The 20,231-nt window shown below is 33.9% G+C and overlaps 2 protein-coding genes across 3 annotated transcripts; both read left to right on the forward strand.

Annotated features, from left to right (window-relative positions):
• The first annotated feature begins 4,100 nt into the window (after nt 1-4,100).
• LOC129754146 (uncharacterized) lies at nt 4,101-5,909 on the forward strand. The gene is made up of 2 exons (XM_055750030.1): nt 4,101-5,115; nt 5,174-5,909. The coding sequence occupies exons 1-2, from the start codon at nt 4,291-4,293 to the stop codon at nt 5,501-5,503; spliced, it is 1,155 nt and encodes a 384-aa protein (XP_055606005.1). The 5' UTR covers nt 4,101-4,290; the 3' UTR covers nt 5,504-5,909.
• Nucleotides 5,910-17,815: 11,906 nt separating this feature from the next.
• LOC129754144 (esterase B1-like) lies at nt 17,816-19,948 on the forward strand. Of its 2 annotated transcripts, none has more exons than XM_055750027.1 (3): nt 17,816-17,942; nt 17,997-18,503; nt 18,566-19,948. In XM_055750027.1, exons 1-3 carry the CDS (start codon nt 17,886-17,888, stop codon nt 19,769-19,771), a joined length of 1,770 nt encoding a protein of 589 aa, XP_055606002.1. In that variant the 5' UTR covers nt 17,816-17,885; the 3' UTR covers nt 19,772-19,948. The 2 variants fall into 2 exon arrangements, with proteins under 2 accessions (XP_055606002.1, XP_055606003.1); XM_055750028.1 differs by having other exon boundaries at nt 17,818-17,942; nt 18,003-18,503.
• Nucleotides 19,949-20,231: the final 283 nt, after the last annotated feature.

A 20,231-nucleotide genomic window follows, 5' to 3' on the forward strand; every position in this document is an offset into this window, starting at 1 on the left:
GAAATGTTATGCGCTGCAGGCTGAAATTGATCCAAGGCCTAGTACTAGGTCTCATGCCAAATTTGGGCCCGATCATATCACGGGAAGGGGTCGCTCAACGAGCCTAAGGTTGGTATGGGATTTTGAGACATTTTGTTCGGGAGGAACATGAAAACCCAGTTTTTCATGAATAACTTTGGTCCCCTTCGGCCGATTTCTTTTGAAAACGGTTTTTCTTAAAGCCAAAACTATGAAAAATATTTTATCCGAAGCCTGCATTTCAATTCAATTTATAATTAAAAAGTTATTAGACTTCGAAAATGGGGTAACTTTTTTCAGGGTGATATTTATCACTGTTGACGCTGCGTCAAAATGTTCGAAGCAGTGTCTCTCATTAATAGTGATAAATATCACCCTTAAAAAAATATCCATTTTTTGAAGCTTAATAACTTTTTTATTCTAGCTCGAATCGAAATGCAGTCTTCGGATTTTTCATAGTTGAAAAACCGTTTTCAAAAGAAATCGGCCGAAGGGGACCAAAGTTATTCATGAAAAACTGGGTTTTCATGTTCGTCCCAAACAAAATGTCTCAAAATCCCATACCAACCTTAGGCTCGTTGAGCGACCCCTTCCCGTGATATGATCGGGCCCAAATTTGGCATGAGACCTAGTACTAGGCCTTGGATCAATTTCAGCCTGCAGCGCATAACATTTCACTAGCTCGAAATTTTCCATACAAATTTGGGGCAGTCTACCCTTTTTCTAAATGGTTTGATACATTATTGTTTACTTAAGGATTGCTTCTAAGGTGTTTCAAAAATGATATGAATAGCTCCATTTGAACCTCTTTAATTGCAATTTTAATGCAGTTTTCTCAAATTTACTTTAAAAACCTATAGACAAATTCCATGCGCTTGTACCGTTCAAAAGTGATTTTTATCCGTTCGCGTATCAAAAAATCTCAAACTTGTGTATAGTTTTGAAAATTCAAATCACACAAAACCAACAGAAAAAAGGGAATACAGATTTTTACACATATTTTACATGATTTTGAAAATCAAATTTTTGTTGGAAAAAGTGGTTATTTTGACAACTTTTACAAAATAATAAATTAAAATAAATGGATGAATTCGTTTTGGAAATTATTTAAGTACGTTTCGAAGCCAAAAAACACTGCTTCATTTTACAGAGAAAAAAATGGTTTAGATCCAATGTAGTTGTTTTGAAAAGCGAACAAAAAAAGTCGCGAATGATTGAATTCACGTCACAATAAAGGGAGCTTTTTAATTTTACGAGAAAACTTTGACAATTTCTGACAAAAAAAAATGGGATCTACTTTGAAAATGACAAGACGAATCTAAGACACTAAATTTTATAGAAATCGTTTGGAATCCAACTGAGTTACAACAGCGCGAATGAGTGAATTCACGACACAAAATAGATTTTTGTAAAATTTTATACGGAAAATATGCTCTGAAAGCTGCTTTTACCGTCCAGATGGTCGGATTTTTACAAATCGAGCATCATTTAGTTGATTTTTTTTATAAGTTCATTTTTTTAAATAAAAATACAAAAAAAATTGAAAATATAATTAATTTTTGTTGGTGAATCTTTTAATGAAGACAGTAGTTATTTTAACGTATGATTCCTCAATAATCTGCTATTCAAGTGCCAATAAAAAAAGGAAAAAGTTAGGTGCAGGTACTGAAAATTTATGATTTTTAAAGTCGGAACAACAAAATTTCTTATTTGAAAGTGCACATAAAGTTTTAAGGCTCTAAAGAATGGTTCAGTATAACTTTATATTATGTGACGTGAATTTAGTCACCTACTCTGTTTTGTTTAAACTGAGTGAATTCACGTCACAACTCCAAATAAGCATAACTTCGGTCATTGTTGTTTTATTGAAAAGGTAAGTACATTAAATTCTACAACTCATTCGAAGACACCGATATTCTATTTTCACAGTGAGAACAGGAAATCAAAATTGTGTGTACTAAAGTCAAAAAAGGTCAATTCCAGCGTGAATTCACGTCACAAAAGTAATCGATCACAACAAAAACAACTTCAACAATTTTTTTTTTCAATATGCCAGCAACCGAAATTTTATAGATAAGATAGAATAGAAATTTAAAAAAGATTGATGTACAAATATTTTTATTCAGTCATTTATAGCTCGGTATATGCTTTATCGAAAGATGGATAAATACTTCCTTCATAAAAACTGAGAAATAACATTTAAATTTCAGACTTAGAACCCAAAATTAAATTAAAAACCAAAAGAATAAAATTCAAACTCTATGGAAATAGGGATATAAGTATTCAAGAGTACAATTCAAACACTGAAATCGGAACCACAGTTCAGTGTATCATTTTAAAATAATATCTTCAAGCCTATGTATGAAAAACAATATATCAATGAAATCAGTCTGTGTTCGGCAGTTGAGTGGTTAAGACGCTTTCACGGTGCGCCTCTGGACCGTTATTATAAAAAAAAATTGTCCATCAAATCCAAGTACGGGGCTCGATTCCTTAGGTCATTCTGCACCTCTGGGTAAATTTAAAAAAAAAAATCCCTAGCAGAAAATCCGAGAAATCTTGATTTTAAGGTTTTTGTTGAGAAATTTCAAAATAATTCATATTCAAATTATTCAATATCATCAAAAAACCTCCAAAAACGTCAAAAAAGTGGTCCAAGTCATTTCCAACCAGTATGTATTTGTTGCCGTTGATAAAATTATGATTATTTACAACTGACTTAACTCTCCAAACATGGCTTAAGTGTATTATAAGTATGGTTTATTAGTGGTTTAAGGTTAAATAAATCTTGTAATCATCATTGGCTTGAAACTACCTACAAGCGAATGACCAGCGAAACAGTCGACCGGCACAAAAGCGGGGACACAAGTGGGCTTTGAAAAATCAAAAGGATTCAACTTCAAATTCTCAACGTCAATTTTTGTCCTCAAAATGGATGTTCACGAAAAGAACAGAAATTTGGTTTGCGTACTCTGCCTTTCTAAGACATCGTCGCTTCGACCGATAAGTGCAGGTATAAGAGTTGTTATTCGAAAATTTCTCCAAGATTTTGAATCCAGAGAAAATTTGTATCCGTCGGTCATTTGCGGAACATGTCGCGCGTCGTGTGGAGAGTTCAGCAAGGGAGGTACAAGGGTCCCCAGGATTCGAAGTTACAAGCTCGAAAATTCAATCATCACGCGATCTCAAGGAATGTGCAAATGTGAGATTTGTGTTGCTGCCGGTATACATGAGGGCAGAAGCAACCTGCCTGGTTTTGAACCCAAGAAACTCAAGCGCGGAAGACCCAGGTCCAGTCCAGACACAGAAGACATTGATGGGTGTAAAGCGGTGGTAATTTGTAAAACTTGCTACAGTGAATACGGAAGAGGAAAAAGGCACCATTGCACTCAATCCACCCGAGCGTCGAATTTGAAAATCATTTTAATTTTGAATAATGGAGAGCCCTCGTCAAGCTCAGCGGATGCGGCAGTAGCTGACTATATGCGTTCAAAGCCAGATTCACCAGGTAAAACTATATTTTAAAATAATCACCTGCAGTGATGGTTTGAATCATTTTTGACTTATTTTTGAATCATTTGGTTATAACTTCTTTTGAAAACATTTTTCCATGAAATGATGTTCTAAACTTTAGTAGATACAGATCTAAGCTACAACTTTCTTGTATGTCATAAATATCTATCTTTAATGTGGTATGAATTGTAGGATTTAATCCAATCCGCTAATCCAAATGATTGTGATTACGATCATTGCTCAAAAATTTAAACTTTTCGATTTCTCATTCATAAGGCATAAGAGATACAGGTTTGTGTTGGTCACAAAAGTTGCAGCTAAGATCTAGTTCTACTAAAGTTTAGAACATCATTTCTGGGAAAAATGTTTTCAAAAGAAGTTATAAGCAAATGATTCTAAATTAAGTCAAATGATTCAAACCATCACTGATCACCTGATTTAAAAAATCCAAAAAAAAAAAAAAATATTTTATCCATCAAGATGGAAAATGTGTTCTGCGAAATCTTCGTGGAAGACCGTCTGTATTCGAGAAAGTTTCATATTTCAACTTGTCCAGAACCTCCCAAAAAACTACGTGCAGATGATTTGTTTAAGGTCAAAGGCGAAAACAATCTAAGCATGAGGAAAACAATGGGTAATTAGTATTTTATTCATAACAATGGTTGTTTTATATAATCTATCTATTATCTAGGTGTGATTAAAAGTATTCGAGCTTCTGGAGTCGATATAGAATCTGGACTGCGGTTGAAATTGATTGAAATGAACCGGCAGCTTAAAGACTTGTTTGATGTAGTTCAGTTGTCCAGCATCACAGGAAATGTAGCACCTTCGTCAGATCATGTTGTTGCATATTGCACTGATGTACCGGAACTCATTAACCGTATCAAACGTTCAAGACCACCTGTTGATGATTTTGTGGTGAAAATAGGAATTGATGGGGGTAGGAGCTTCTTCAAGATAACGTTATCTGTGATCTCTCCGCAAATGGAACATCTGGCTGGCTTCAAGGATGGCGGCGTGAAGAAGCTTTTCATCATTGCACTTTCACCAAATCTCGCTGAAAAGTATGACAATATTTCCCCCGTTTGGACGAAACTTCTCAAATTACACGAGCTCGAATACTTGGTTGCTGGGGACCTCAAGATTATAAATATTATAATTGGCATAATGGCCCACTCTTCGAAGAATCCATGTCCATACTGTGAGGCTTTAAAGAGCGAGCTCGGTGTAGCAAACGGAACCGCGAGAACCAAAGGAAGTATAAACGAAAATTGCACAAGAAAAAAGAAATTGAATGGAAAGAACTTCGCAAGCTGCGTGAATGCCCCGTTGGTCTCGGGTAGTGATGAAGACAAAATCGTGAACCTTTGCCCGCCTCCACCGTTACATATAACGCTTGGAATTATTAATACAATTTTTAAGTCACTTGAGAAGAAAGCACCAGACTGGGTAGACTTATGGGTGGAACAAGCACAGGTGAGACACCAACAGATGACGTACGGTTTCACCGGAAGAGCTTGCCACGCGCTATTGGATGCTACCAATTGTTTGGCAGACAACCCTGAACTTTCAGATTACGTTACGGTTGGTTGTTCTACTAAATAAACTTTACCAAGTTTTTAATAAATATTACGATTTTCAGGTTCTGAATAACTTCAAAAACGTGTATGCAAAATGCTTTTCCTTTAAACTCGAGCATGGGTTTGAGGAGGCTATTGCAGATTTTGCCAGCAGCTGGGAGAAGCTGAATCTTCCATTCACATCTAAATATCACATTACAAAGTACCATGTGGCGGATTTCTGTCGAGAAGCCGGAAGAGGACTTGGGCTTCACAATGAGCAAGCCTCCGAATCCGTACATGCTGATTTTGATGTGATTTGGCAGCGATATAAAGCTCCCAAATCATCAAAGGTTTATAACGACCGTTTGTTAAACTCTTTGATTGATTACAACAGCAACCATATGTGTTAGTTTTGAGTTTTTAATATGTTCCATTCATTATTTTTAGTTGTATTGCTGTTTTATAGTTTACTTTTACTTTTTACTATTTCACTGTTTCCTTTTCCTACTAACCAATAAAAGCACCACTGATTTGAAATTCATTTTCCCCCATAACTTCACGGAAACAATAATTTAAACTAAACTTAAACCCCTAATAAACCATACTTATAATACACTTAAGCCATGTTTGGAGAGTTAAGTCAGTTGTAAATAATCATAATTTTATCAACGGCAACAAATACATACTGGTTGGAAATGACTTGGACCACTTTTTTGACGTTTTTGGAGGTTTTTTGATGATATTGAATAATTTGAATATGAATTATTTTGAAATTTCTCAACAAAAACCTTAAAATCAAGATTTCTCGGATTTTCTGCTAGGGATTTTTTTTTAAATTTACCCAGAGGTGCAGAATGACCTAAGGAATCGAGCCCCGTACTTGGATTTGATGGACAATTTTTTTTTATAATAACGGTCCAGAGGCGCACCGTGCTTTCGTTTAACTCTGGTGTGCTATTGTCTCGAGCGCTTTTAAACAATAGTCTGTGGACAGTGTCCCAGATAACAGAACAACCAAACACGTGGTAAGATGGCGGCCCCAGCTTACCATCTAACATCAAATGGTCCACGTTTGAACACTTTGGTCATCGATATGGGAAACGTTCCGTCAAGAAAAGTCAACATGATCATCATCTCAAAATTTGTCAACGAAAGTTTGAAGGTGGAATACTCGCAAGTAAAATCACTACACACGTGGGATTCGTGCGGTTCGAGTGAAACTTCGCACCGCAGTTCCATCTCACATCAACATATGTGGCGAAGTCTCACTGGTCACCTACAAGCATCAGCAGCAAACTTGTCGTCACTGCCACAAACCGGTCCATTGGGGGCGTAAGTGTATGGAAGCCAGCTACATGGAGATGCAACTGCAAGGTGGAAGCATCAGCGACCGTCTTATTGCGACAGGCGTGAACAATGCCGGTGCTGTCAAAAGGGTTGATGTTCAAGAAGAGAGGGCAACTACAAGCAAGGCGAACACTGAAGGCAGCAAAATCAATATTGATACTAGATCCGAGGTAGGTTTGAAATTCACAAATTTAAATGATTTGCTTCGAAAAAATATTGCTCGCGATGAAGGTCAACTCAGCAACGCACACAGAACACCAAAAGCACCACGAAACAACACCAATACTAACACAGACACGAACACAAAAATCACACAACGGAACTCACGATCGCGATCAAATGTTCGAAACCTGCGGGAAACGGTTGGGCGGAAGGGGAAACAAACCGATGGGCGAACCGGTTCTACGAACAGTATTCATCACATTGAGAATGTACTGCAAAGCAATTCTTACAGGGCACTTCTTTCTGATGATGATTTTGATAATGGGAATGAAGCGGGAAAAATGATTATTGAAAATAAATAATAACTGAAAATAAAATAGGATTTGAAAGAAAAATATGAATAATATGAATAATAATTTGTGTTACAATGTTGGAACAATTAATCTAAATGGAATAACAAATGGAAATAAAATAAATGCCTTGAAAACTTTTATTTTTTTGATGGATCTGGATATTTTGTTATTGCAAGAGGTTTCAAGAGAATTTTTTATGAACGGTTTTGAAAGTTTCTTTAATATTGATAATAATAAAAGAGGTACAGCAATTCTTGTAAAATCATATGTTAAAGTATCTAATGTTAGAAAAAGTCTTGATAGTCGTGTAATAAGTCTTAAAATTAACGAAAATACAACAATATGCAGTGTGTATGCGCCTTCAAGGAGTGCACACAAAATAAATAGAGAAAATTTCTTCAAAAACACTTTACCTTTATATGTAAATAATGGGCTTGGCGATTTAATAATAGGAGGTGATTTCAACAGTGTTATTAATGAAAAAGATGCCAGTAATATATCAAACTACAGTTCTTCGTTGAAATTTTTTGTTGAAAATTTACAGTTGATTGATTCATGGGAAATAAAGAATAAAACTAAAATTGATTACACGTTTGTAAGAAATGGTTCTGGTGCAAGGTTAGATAGAATTTATGTGAGTAAAGGCATTAAAAATCATGTATTACAGATTAAATCAAATTTGTGTTCTTTTTCTGACCATAAAGCGGTTATACTTAAAATTAGTTTACCTTATTTGGGCAAAAGTTCTGGAATAGGTGTTTGGAGATTTAATGATATAGTACTTAATGAAGAAAATTTGCTAGAATTTCGACAAAAATGGAACTATTGGATAACTCAGAGGAGATATTATAATTCGTGGTTATCGTGGTGGACTGATTTCGCGAAGATAAAAATTGTGGCTTTTTTTAAATGGAAACAAAACGTTATTAAGAAAAGATTCAGAGATACTGAGGAGTTTTTCTATTGTGCTTTGAATAATTTGTATAAAGATTACTTATAAAATCCATTATTATTAGGAGAAATAAATAAAATCAAAGGCAAAATGTTGACCAATCAGAGAATGATATCAAACAGTTTCTATCAAAACTCTAAAACATATATAGCCGGAGAAGATGTTTCTATTTTTCAAGTTGCAGAAAATGTTCGAAATCGTGGAGGTTCTTCTATATGCTCTCTAGAAATAAATGGCACAATTGAAAATGATTCAACGAAAATTGAACAAGAAATAGTCTCTTATTACATTGATCTTTTTAAAGAGCAACGGGTTGATGGCCCTCCTTTTCATCCATCAAAGGTGCTTCCCGAAAACTTGACATCAAATACAAACTTAATGAATAGAATTACAGAGGAAGAAGCTTGGATAGGAACTAAGCAAAGTCAGTCACGTTAATCTCCAGGTTGTGATGGTTTGACAAAATCTTTTTATACTTTTTGTTGGAATATCATTAAAAATGAGTTTTTGTTAGTTTTGAATGAAGTAATGAATGGACAAATTTCTAAGAAATTTCTTGAAGGAGTAGTAATTCTAATCAAAAAGAAAGGTAATAAAAACAAAATTGAAAACTACAGACCAATTACTCTTCTGAACTTCGATTATAAGCTTATTGCGAGAATTTTAAAGAACAGATTATCAACTTTGATTCATTTAATAATCTCAGATGCACAAAAATGTGCATGTCACAACAGAAACATATATGAAGCAACCTGTTCAATAAGGGGCAAAATCTGCGAATTGAATATAACTAAAAAAACAGGTATATTAATTTCTTTTGATTTAGAAAAAGCTTTTGATCGAGTAAACCATTCATTTTTAATTGATACTTTAACAAAAATGGGATTAAATACCAATTTTATATCTTTTATCAAATCATGCCAAGAAAATTCATTTTCAAAAATTTTATTCAACGGAAATTTATCTAACGAAATAAAAATAGAGCGTTCAGTGAGACAAGGAGATCCTTTATCGATGTTATTGTTCTGTATTTATATAGAGCCTTTGATATCGAAACTTAACGATAATTTGATCGGAAATGAAGATTTATTAAATTGTTATGCTGATGATATAAGTTTGATTTTAAATGATCCTAATAAAATAAACGTTGCCAAGTTGATCTTTGATAATTTTGAAAAATCAGCTGGAGCGAAAGTAAATTATAACAAAACGTACTCTATGAAAGTAGGTATTAACCGAGAACTGAATAATGTACCAAACTGGGTAGAGTTTAAGGAGGATGTAAAAATATTAGGAATTTGGTACAATAATAGTACATTAAAAATGGTTAACAAAAACTGGGAAGATATTTGTCAAAAACTTAATTTTATGTTGAATAACAATAGATATAGAAAACTTAATTTAATTCAAAAAATAATCTATTTAAATACATATGCCTCATCCAGAATATGGTTTGTTGCCTCAACAGTTTCGGTAAATAAGAAAATTATAGCCAAAATAAAATCTTTATATGGGAATTTTTTATGGTTTAATCAAAGTCTAAGAATATCGTTTAATCAGTTGTGTTTACCTAAAAGAGATGGAGGATTGAGTTTGATATCACCGGAGTTCAAATGCAAATCACTTTTAATAGCAAGATTTTTGAAACTAGGAACAGTATCCCCCTTTTTAATTAATTTGACTCAAAATATTGGAAATCCTCCAAATATTAAACAGATTCCTATTAATTCACAATTTCTAAAAACACTTTGGTTAAATTTACCTTATCTTCCTCAAACATGCATTGAAAATCCTTTGGCGTCAAGTATTTATAACCATTTTATTCAAATTCTACCGAAGCCACATGTAGTTGAAAAATATCCAGACCATACTTGGAAACATATTTGGAAGAATATATTTCATAAGTCAATTTCATCTGATTATCAATCCTCGTGGTATCTTCTTGTCAATGAGAAAATAGCTTGCGCAGAAAATCAATTTCGATTTGGAAGAGGGATTTCGCCATACTGTGAATATTGTCCTCAAGAAATTGAAGATATTAATCATAGGTTGGTGGAATGTTCCCAAGTTCGAAATTGCTGGTGGTACACGCTTAGTAAGATCAAGTTAGTTAACACACGTAAAACAAGAAATATTGTGTTCTCGGATTTCAAATTCCCCGTTTTTCGGACATTTGTGAACGATGAAAAAAGTTTAATGTTTCAGCTTTTCACACAACACTTACAGTATATTCTCTCCACAAACACAGTTGACGTTGACCTTAATGTTTTAATTTCGTTTTTAAAATATAATTTGTGAATTTCAAATCTGCCGTTGATATTATGTATTAGGTTATATCACGTGCCTTCTTTATATGCTTGTTGCTTGTTTATTGTAATATGAAACTGGTAGAAATAAACATATTTGTAGAAAAGTAAAAAAAAAAAAAGTGTATCATCACATAAAAATGTTTTTTTTTGTATTGTGTTAAAATTTGAAAAATGTGATGCGGATATTAAATTTCATTGCAAATATTGGAAAATAATTTATCAAATTTAATTTATCAAATAGATTTTCTAATTGTGACAGAAAAAAATTGAAAATTTTAAATCAAAATGTTTAGATGACAATATGTAATCCTGTGCGTAATCTGTAATCATTTGAAAAAATCAGATAAGTTTAGAAGGTTTAACAAGACCTCGAGTCTCCAAAATTTGAAAAACCAGGTTTCATTGTTCTAAAAAACACAAGACTTGAAAATGTCAATAAATTAAAACTCTATTTACATTGCATAAAATTCAAGAATTATCAATTGGAACATGATATGCTGAATTCAGGAAAAAAACTAAAATAAAAGTACATAATTATCAACAGTAGAAAACTTCTATCGGAAAAGTTTCAAATTGATTTTCAAATCTAGGATAGTGATTGGAATGATAATTTAATAAAGATTCCCGCAAATTTCAATAAAAATTGAAAAGCTCACAATAAATTTGCATTATTCATACTCATACTTATGTGCATAAAGTGATCATTCTAGATCAGTGGTTCTCAAACTTTTTTTCTCTATCCACCTTCCTGTCTCGATATTTTAGATCTCACCGCCCCTTAGGAGTATTTTCGAACAATTTTGTACAGAAATACAACAATAAAAGGTAGTTCTGAGCTTCTTAACCACCCCTTGTAGGCTCTCCACGATCCCAGGGGGCAGTAGGGACCCCTTTGAAAATCACTATTCTAGATTGTTCGTTTATCTAAGTTTAAATCCCATTGGTTTTCAATGTTTCTTTCAAGTTCTTCATATTTTATCTAAATTTCAATACCTCCCGGTATTATTGAAAAATTACGTCAAGGTGATGTTCACCAAATTTTGACCGATCACCCTTTACTCTGATATTGCCCTAATAAAACTCAGCAAAAATTTTGTATAAAGCCTTTTTATTCATTTTTAAATTACTCACAAATAACGGTAAAGATTTTATAGTAATTAACCTTGAATTTGTGCAATATATTTGAACCTCATTAAAATGGGAGATGTTTTTTTTATCTTCCTATTCTGTGCAAAATATTATGGGTAGACATTTAAGATTTTCCAGATTTTATCGGATCATGGATTCATGGATTTTCAAAGTAAAGAGAATAAGTAGGGGAAAACTGTACAAGATGCACCAGCGGGGTAAGATGGCTCATGCCTATCTTTCTCAAAAACACACTTACGTATGGCTACAGAGAACAGACGTACAAGCAAGCCCATGAAACTTGTGTAAAATTTTCAACGATAGTTTTGAAACATTTTTTGTTTTTTGGCTGGGCCACCAGATGTCTCCAAACACACCAAAGAGAACTGTCAAAACCAAACTGAGAAAAAAAAACAAAATTTTGGTCAGTTTTGGATAGGTCGTATGAATTCATTGACATGTTTCAAGAAAATAGCTGTTAAAGTTTCATAACCCTTTCTTCCAGTTGCATAATGGAAAAAATATCCTGAAAATTGATTGCTGTTTCCTTCAAGCTAGAAATGCTAAATTTAGGACATTATGATGCAAAATTGATACTTGAAAGTAACCCGCTTTGAGATGTCTAGAAACAGTTCTGGTAGGTAAGACTTTCTTTTCTTTCAACAAAAGATAAGACTGATCGTCAATAATGTTCCTAATTGACTGGATATAGCCGATTCGTCCTCTGGCGATAACCGTTCAAGAAGTGCAAAGACTTATTGTAAAACTGTTAATTATTTCGATTGCCTCAGTAATGTAAAAAAAAAAGAAATGAATACAAGTTTACCACCAGTACTTTTGAACGGGTTTTAGTTATTGACTTTTTTCGGTGAATGAAACAACTTTTTTTGCCTTTCTTACAGAAAGGTATAGTTATCGGTCGATTTGGGAGATCCTTAATTATGGGTCTTAGATATACCTTTATAGGTACCTATCGAATCAGCTCGACGAGTTCTGTCGATGTCAGTGTATTTGTATGTATTGGTGTGATTTTTTTATAAACTTTGTCACTACGTTTTTGCGAAACTGGGAAGTACAATAAAAATGATTTTTGTCTTAAAAAATTTGATTTTTTTCCCTCTTCAATGTATAAAAGAAAGAAAAAAAAACAAAATAGTTTGAAAAATAAATTTTCATAGTAATTATCATCAAATCATCACTCCAAAAAACGTGTCAATATGGCTGGCTAGCCACAACCAGCAATCACTAAAATCAAGATTATCGTATGTATGACGTCAAATTATACGTAACGTCATAGATACGCGCTTGCTATCAGTATGGACCTGTCGATGTGTGGAAGGGAGAACAGATAGAATTCACTCCCACTAAGGTCTTGATGACATCCTGACAGAAACCGTATGGGAGGAAAATAACAGCTAAAATTTTCCCGACCAATGGTTATTTTTTTTTCATTTTTATGGATCAGTTTGAACCCGATCCATTTCAAAAATTTCGGAACCGAAGCCCCGAATTATGAAACTTAAAAATGGTTTTCACCAAGGGGTACGACCCCAAAATTGATGAAGTCGTCGATGAGTACGTCATGCCCACACTGCATGGTACGGAAGCGATAGTAACTTCGCCCAACATTATATTCAGGCACAGATTGCTCTGAGAAGGGGAAAACAACACGGGTACGCGGACGATGTATGTCCTCTCATCTTCTCACATGCCGTTCGTGCTTACGAAGCTTTTTCTTAAGCAGCAACGACAGGAGAGTATTTCGCCCGTGGAAGCAAATTGAATCCAATAAGACAAATGCTCTCGAGCTTTAAGCTCTCGGGCTTGTTTTTTTGTTCCCTTTTCTCTTCCTCTCTTCAGATCTAACGTTGCGTTGTTGTTGTTGGGGTTGGTGTCTAGAGAAAAACGATGACGGCTTGGAGGTCAATCTGAACTTTCACTTGCTGAAGCCAATGGAAGATGACAACCAAACAGTAGCGCCACCAAGCCCTCCATAGTAGAGTTTGAAGCATTTGGGATTTTTTTTGGAACATGCATATAAAGCTAAAAAGCTAATTATCATTATTGACAAAGTTGAAGAAACAGAAAAAAAACCTTTTCGCCAGGTTGACCAAATACAAAAATGACAAAATCGACAAAATTGAAAAAAAATGACTAAATAGACCAATTTGACAAAATTGACGAAATTGACAAACTTGACATAATTCATTGATTTGACAAAATTCACTTAGTTGAAAAAATCATAGAATTGATGAAATATATAAAATTGACAAAATCGAAAATTGGCAGATAAAATTCACTGAATTGACAAGATTGATAAGACTGACAAAATTAACAAAATTGAAAAAATTGACAAAATTGACAAAATTGAAAAAATTGACAAAATTGACAAAATTGACAAAATTGACAAAATTAACAAAACTGACAAAATTGACAAAATTGAAAAAAGTTAACAAAATTAACAAAATTGACAAAAGAGATGACAAAATCGACAAAATTCACTAAATTGACAAAATTGACAAGATTGATAAAACTGACAAAATTGAAAAAAAATGACTAAATTAACGATGACAAAGTCGAAAAAATTCACTAAATTGACAAAATTGACAAGATTGATAAAACTGACAAAAATCGACAAAATTGACAAAATTGACCAAATTGACCAAGTCGACCAAATTGACAAACTTGGCTTAATTCATTGATTTGACAAAATTCACTTAGCTGAAAAAATCATAACAATTGATAATATTTATAAAATTGACAAAATCGAGAAAATTGGCAGAGTTGACAAAATTGACGATGAAAAAATCGACAAAATTCACTGAATTGACAAAATTGACAAGATTGATAAAACTGACATAAATCGACAAAATTGACCAAAACGACCAAATTGTCAAAATTCACAAAATTGACACAGACAAAATCGACAAAATTCACTTTATTCAAAAAATTGACAAAATTGACTGGCGAAATTTACAAAATTGACCCAATTGACCAAATTGACAAAATTGACAAGATTGACAAATTGACAAAATTGACCAACTTGACAAAATCGAAGAAAATTGACAAAATTGAGAAAATTGGCCAAATTGACAATGACAAAATCGACAAAATGCACTTAATTGACAAAGCTGACAAAATTGACAAATTTGAAAAAATTGACAGAATTTTCAAATTAGAAAAAGTTGACAAAATCATGAAAATTGTTAAAATCGACAAAATTGACAAAATCTAGAAAATTGGTTAAATTGACAAAATTTACTAACTAACAATGCTGACAAAATCATGAAAATTGATAAAATTGACATTATTGATAAAATGGAAAAAATGACCAAATTAACAAAATTAACGAAATAGACAAAATCAACAAAACAGAATAAAAATCTCAAAATAACAAAATTCAAAATACTACGCTTTCAAAATTTTCAATATTATTAATTTTCAAAATTTATTCTACCGATTTTCTACATTTTTGTATCGTATTTTACTCTAGCAATTGAAATTTTATCCAATAGTTTTATCTATGTATTTGTTTCCTCTACTTGAGAGGTTGAATTATTTGAAATACATGGTCAGGTATCTTTTTTTAAATTGTATTCTTAATTTTTATACCCCTTCCATTTTGAAGATATCATATGCTGTAACTCCAAAAGGAGTAAATCGAGTTAGGTTATAATGTCTTAGAAACGGAATCATACATGATATTCCAGAATCTAGTTATTCAAAAATCTCCAATTAGTTGCAAATAAGGTTATTTATATGAAATTTATGATTATATTAAAAATACTTTTATCCTAATAAAAACTTTGAATCTTTATTTCCTAAATTCATTTTGGATTTATTGCGTATGAAATTCATTAATTATAATTCATAATTCATTTTGTTTTATATGTACCCAAATATAATTTACAGACTGTAAGAAAGGCTACAATCCACTGTCAAGTGTATTAAATCGGGTTTTTTATTTACGTAACGTTGGGTGAAAAAAAGTTACCCGAAACGTCACGTAAATATTAAGAAAAGTTTCACTCATCGAAAAAAGTCAATAAGTTTAAACCGTATAAATAAAGGAAGTTAAATTCTGTCCAGTCCAAAGGAGCTCTTATTGCATTTATCTAGTAATAAATTGAACCCGTCTATTTAAGAGCGGCATTAGTTTAACTATTGATGAGTTCATATACGATTACGTCTTTTCGAAAACTGGCCACTTGAAAATTTGATTTGTAACTTTTGAACGGCGCAATAGATGGCACTGTTTCAAGTCAATTTCTAACGTATTTTTTGGATGTCAGCATTTGAAATTTTACACACTTTTTTGAAGATTTTTTGCTCGAGCGTGTGCGTCTGTTCTCTGTGGTATGGCTTCTAATGATGTTTTATTCATTTCTATTGTAGCAAACAAGGTTTATCATCATTTATCACACGAAAAGTCCATTAAAACGACTTTAGTTCATAGAAACAGGAGGAATAATAAAATCAACACGAAACTTGTTATTTTTCATGGGTAGCATATAAGGTTTCATGGTAAACCAGCCCGCGCAATCTGATGAAACTACAGCTTATCGTTTTTCCACTCGTAAGTGCTTTCGGAAGACTATAAATATTTTGTTGTATTTAACAAACTTCTCACAAATTTTAACTACAATCAATCATATCAAAATTGGGGCAGAATGATCAAAAGACTACGTGTTTTACGTTCAAATTTTGAATGCTGATAACTTTTGAGAAAACCTAAATATAAAAAAAATGGCATTCTTTTTGTTTGCTGACTCCCAAATTACGATAACAATGCATAGTTCTAACAAATTTCGTCCTTGTTCGAGTTAAAAAGCTTCACCAATATTCGACTCGAAAAAAATATCCGCCTCCATGTTTGCCGCGATATCAGTCAAGAAATTATATTTTGTTGCCTACCTGATGGCGTTTTACCTATAAGGATGTATATAAGTGTGTTTTGTAAAGCGAAGTTTTCGATAAATTTAAAAAAAATAAATCATTTTTCGCAAAGTATGGTTGGTTGACAAAAAAAAATTAACATGTTATTAAACATTTGATGTTTCAATTATTACATTTTGTATAATCATTGTCCTTTTCTCACCACCCTTTCGATATGGTGCGTTCTGTCCACTTGTTTTGGCGTTCTACCCCGCAGTTTGTTTTCTGGCTGTTGAGGTTTTTTACAAAAATATTTTCAAAATCGTGTTTTTATAATTTTTTTTTTCTTTACGAAAATACGTAAATCTGATCCTTGAATCATCATGAATCATTTCAAACTTAAAATTTTTTGCACCTCCCATAACTTTTTTGGGTTCTTTTTACTACCAGAAAAAGCAATACAAAATTTGGAATCGATTCGTTCAGTCCTGAATTAGCGAAACAAATTTTAATTTTGTTTGGAAATTTGTATGGGAAAACGAAATATTTCATTCAAACATCACTAGATATGTATCTACTAAAAGTACAAAAAAAAACTTTTGATTTTAAAAATTCCTTGATCCTTGCTATTTGTGAAATATCTTAAATGTGAAAAGTTCTGTACATCAGACGCAAAGTAGAGTTGAACGAAGGATTCGTTTTTCAAGCGTTTCTCGTGTACGTTTAAAAAAATATCGTTTGAAAAAAAAAATGAAGTGGTCGGGATGAAATCGGGAAGCTCAATGATGTTTTCTTTCACGGTTGTTCTGAATCTTGCGCAGGGTCTCCTTGTAACCATTCCAGTCCAAAGATCTACCGGGCTGTTACGTTAGAGTCGAATGACCACCTAGATGTGGTCTGGAAAAAAGCAGGAATCTCAAATATCTGTTATTGACATGTTCATAAATCGTCCTAATTCGATAAAATCGTTGAATAAATCGAAACGATCTTTTTTTCAACGACTAGTTTTGAACGATTTTTTTTTCTATTCCAATAAAAAAAGGTAAAAAATCGTTCATAATAAAGCCGTTAAAAAAGACCGTCTAAAAGGAATTCATCGTTTCTTAGTTATCAAGGAATGTTGGCTGTTATTCAATAATCAAGAATTTATGTCAATAGAATATGATGATCCTAGCTTAAAATATGAAACCTTGATTGATCGTTACTGCTTTTTCTTTGGAACGTCAATGTCATTGGAGGTGGTTCAATTTTGCCGTGAAAAAATTTTCAACATGCTGATAGAATGCATTCCCCCTAACATTGAATGAATATGCTTGGAACATTTTTGATTCGCCGGAGTTATTAGAGGAAATGACACTCTAATCCTCTCCGAATAATTTTATTATGATCAAACTTAATCAACAGTCACTATAACCGAGTGTTTGTAGTGCTCGGGTATTAAACTACTAGCACGTGGGTTAGAAAATTTCCATAACCAATTCAGGTGTCGAAGGTGACAAAAAGCTGAACAGCTGGCGCGTGTCGCCAACGAGGAGCATATGAATAATCCATAAATACACGTTACTAAACTACTGTTATTCAGACATCGTTCTGCCACCCGTTAGATTGGTTGAATTGGGTCTGTTGTTTTGTGACGAATATTCTAAATTTCAACAACTCAAGCAAAATGATGCGTCTGTCGGCACAGGACGCTCCTTCTTCCAATGGCATCAATGGAAATCGCGTGTGAGTTTTTCGTTTGTTTGGTCCAGTTAACTTACTAATAAAAATGTTTTAGAAACAGACCTCTTCGCGAGTAGCCGTCAAAGTTGCTCAAGGCTTCATATTTGGATCCAGTGATACGCTGCCAAATGGAGGCGACTATTATTGCTTCAAGGGAATCCCGTACGCGAAACCACCGGTAGGAAAGCTCCGGTTCCGGTCCCCGGTTCCGATTGACAAGTTTCCGGTTAGCTATCTGGACTGTACCAAGGAACGGAGCAACTGCATGGGATTGGATGTGGTTTCGCGGGAGATTTCCGGTTCGGAGGATGGGTTGTATCTAAATGTGTACAGTCCAAAAATACCGGTGAAAGGACAGGGTCCATCGGAGCTGTTTCCGGTGATTGTATTCATTCATGGAGGAGGGCTGATTGGAGGTCACGCCGACAGTTCCATGTACACTCCGGATTTTTTGGTTCAGGATGGAGTTGTAGTTGTGACCTTAAACTATCGACTTGGAGTATTTGGATTTTTATGTCTTCCGGATGCAGGGATTTATGGAAATGCTGGACTCAAGGATCAGGTAGACTTATAACATTTTTTTCAACATGATATTAAATAACGCAATTTTTTATATATTGACAGCGCTTAGCTCTTCAATGGGTCAACCAGAACATACGCCAATTCTCCGGGGACCCCAATAACGTAACTCTTTTTGGTGCAAGTTCAGGAGCTGTAGCCGCTCACTATCACTGTCTCTCGGAGGAATCGAAAAAGTACTTCCACAAGGGTATCATGACCAGCGGATGTACATTCATAGAATTTGCTCATTGTGATGAACCGGAAGAGAAAGCTCGCAAAATGGCCAATTTGCTAGGTTTCAATCCTCAATCGGATGAAGAAGTTATTGACATTCTAAGGAAAGTTCCCGCTAGAGATTTGTTCGATCTTCAATTCAAAGTACTCAGCAAACGAGAGGAAAAAGTTGAACGAGTGTTTCAGATACCGTTTCTTCCGGTAATCGAGCGAAAAAGTTCCCCGGATTTTGTCATAACCAAACACCCGATGGAGATTCTCTGCGAACCGGACAGTATAAGAATACCCATCCTGACGGGTTACAACAATTGTGATGGAATGATGATGCTCATTGATACGATGAAAATGCTCGATTTGTACAATCAAGAACCTGAAAGGTTCATCCCTAGGACCTTAAACATTGACTATTTCAGCCCGGAGGCTCGAGAACTTGGTAAAACAGTAAAACAATTTTATTTCAACGACAAACCGGTAAGTCGTTACACGTTACCTCAAATCGTGGAGGTATTCTCGGACAAATACATCTTTGCGTATCCAATATCGGTGGAGGTTTGGTCCAGATACCAACGCAAAGCCAAACTCTTCTGTTACCGATTCTGCTTTGATGGGTCCCTCAATAAAGGTAAATCTCTGCTAAGAACAACTCTTAAAGGGGCAACCCACATCGATGAAGTGTACTACGTATTCAGTTCCCCTTTACTTCAAACTAATCGCGTTCCACCAACCGACCCGGCGTACAAAATGCGAGCAAAAATGGTTCGAATGTGGACTAACTTCGCCAAATTCGGTGATCCAACACCTTCAAACAACGACGAACTACTTCCTTTCAAATGGCTTCCAACGGAAAATATTCCCCCGTACGGCCCAACAGAACCAAAACTGGAACTTCTCAACATTGGACCCACCATCGGAATGGTCTCGATGCCGGAACGGAAGCGAATGAACTTTTGGACCGAAATCTTCCGCAAGTACAACGGACACATTGCCAACGTTCGCATTCCCACCAGCTCGTTTGAAGTGAATAACAACGTGTAATGACATGGTGCCGATCGTGTTTCGATTTCGAGAATAAATTTGAATGCGTAAAAAGCTGGCAGCAAAAAACGCCCGATCTTTTCTCTTTGGTTGACCAAATTAAAGAATCGATTATGCATTTGGATTTAAATTTAATGTCACCCTCAGTCTATTCAACTAACAGGGGTTTCACGAGCAAAAATTTAATTTTTATTTTCTTATTTTTGTTTTGTAATTCTTAACCTAGAACTCTTTCATTCCTTCTGAAAAAATTTCTCATAAATTAATGTTGATTGTGTATGTTTCATTGAGAACACGATGACCTTTATTTCCGAGTGAAAAAAAGGAAACAAATATTTTAAAAAGCTGCAATCAAATGTTAGTTTCCGGGTATATATTCATAGGTTCATAATTTTTTCCGCTTTTCTAAATATTTTGTTTTTATATCGAATTCTTTAACAATTTGTCAAGGATGAAAAAA

The sequence above is a fragment of the Uranotaenia lowii genome, chromosome 3 (genome assembly GCF_029784155.1).
Source record: "Uranotaenia lowii strain MFRU-FL chromosome 3, ASM2978415v1, whole genome shotgun sequence".
Taxonomy (NCBI): Eukaryota; Metazoa; Arthropoda; class Insecta; order Diptera; family Culicidae; genus Uranotaenia; species Uranotaenia lowii.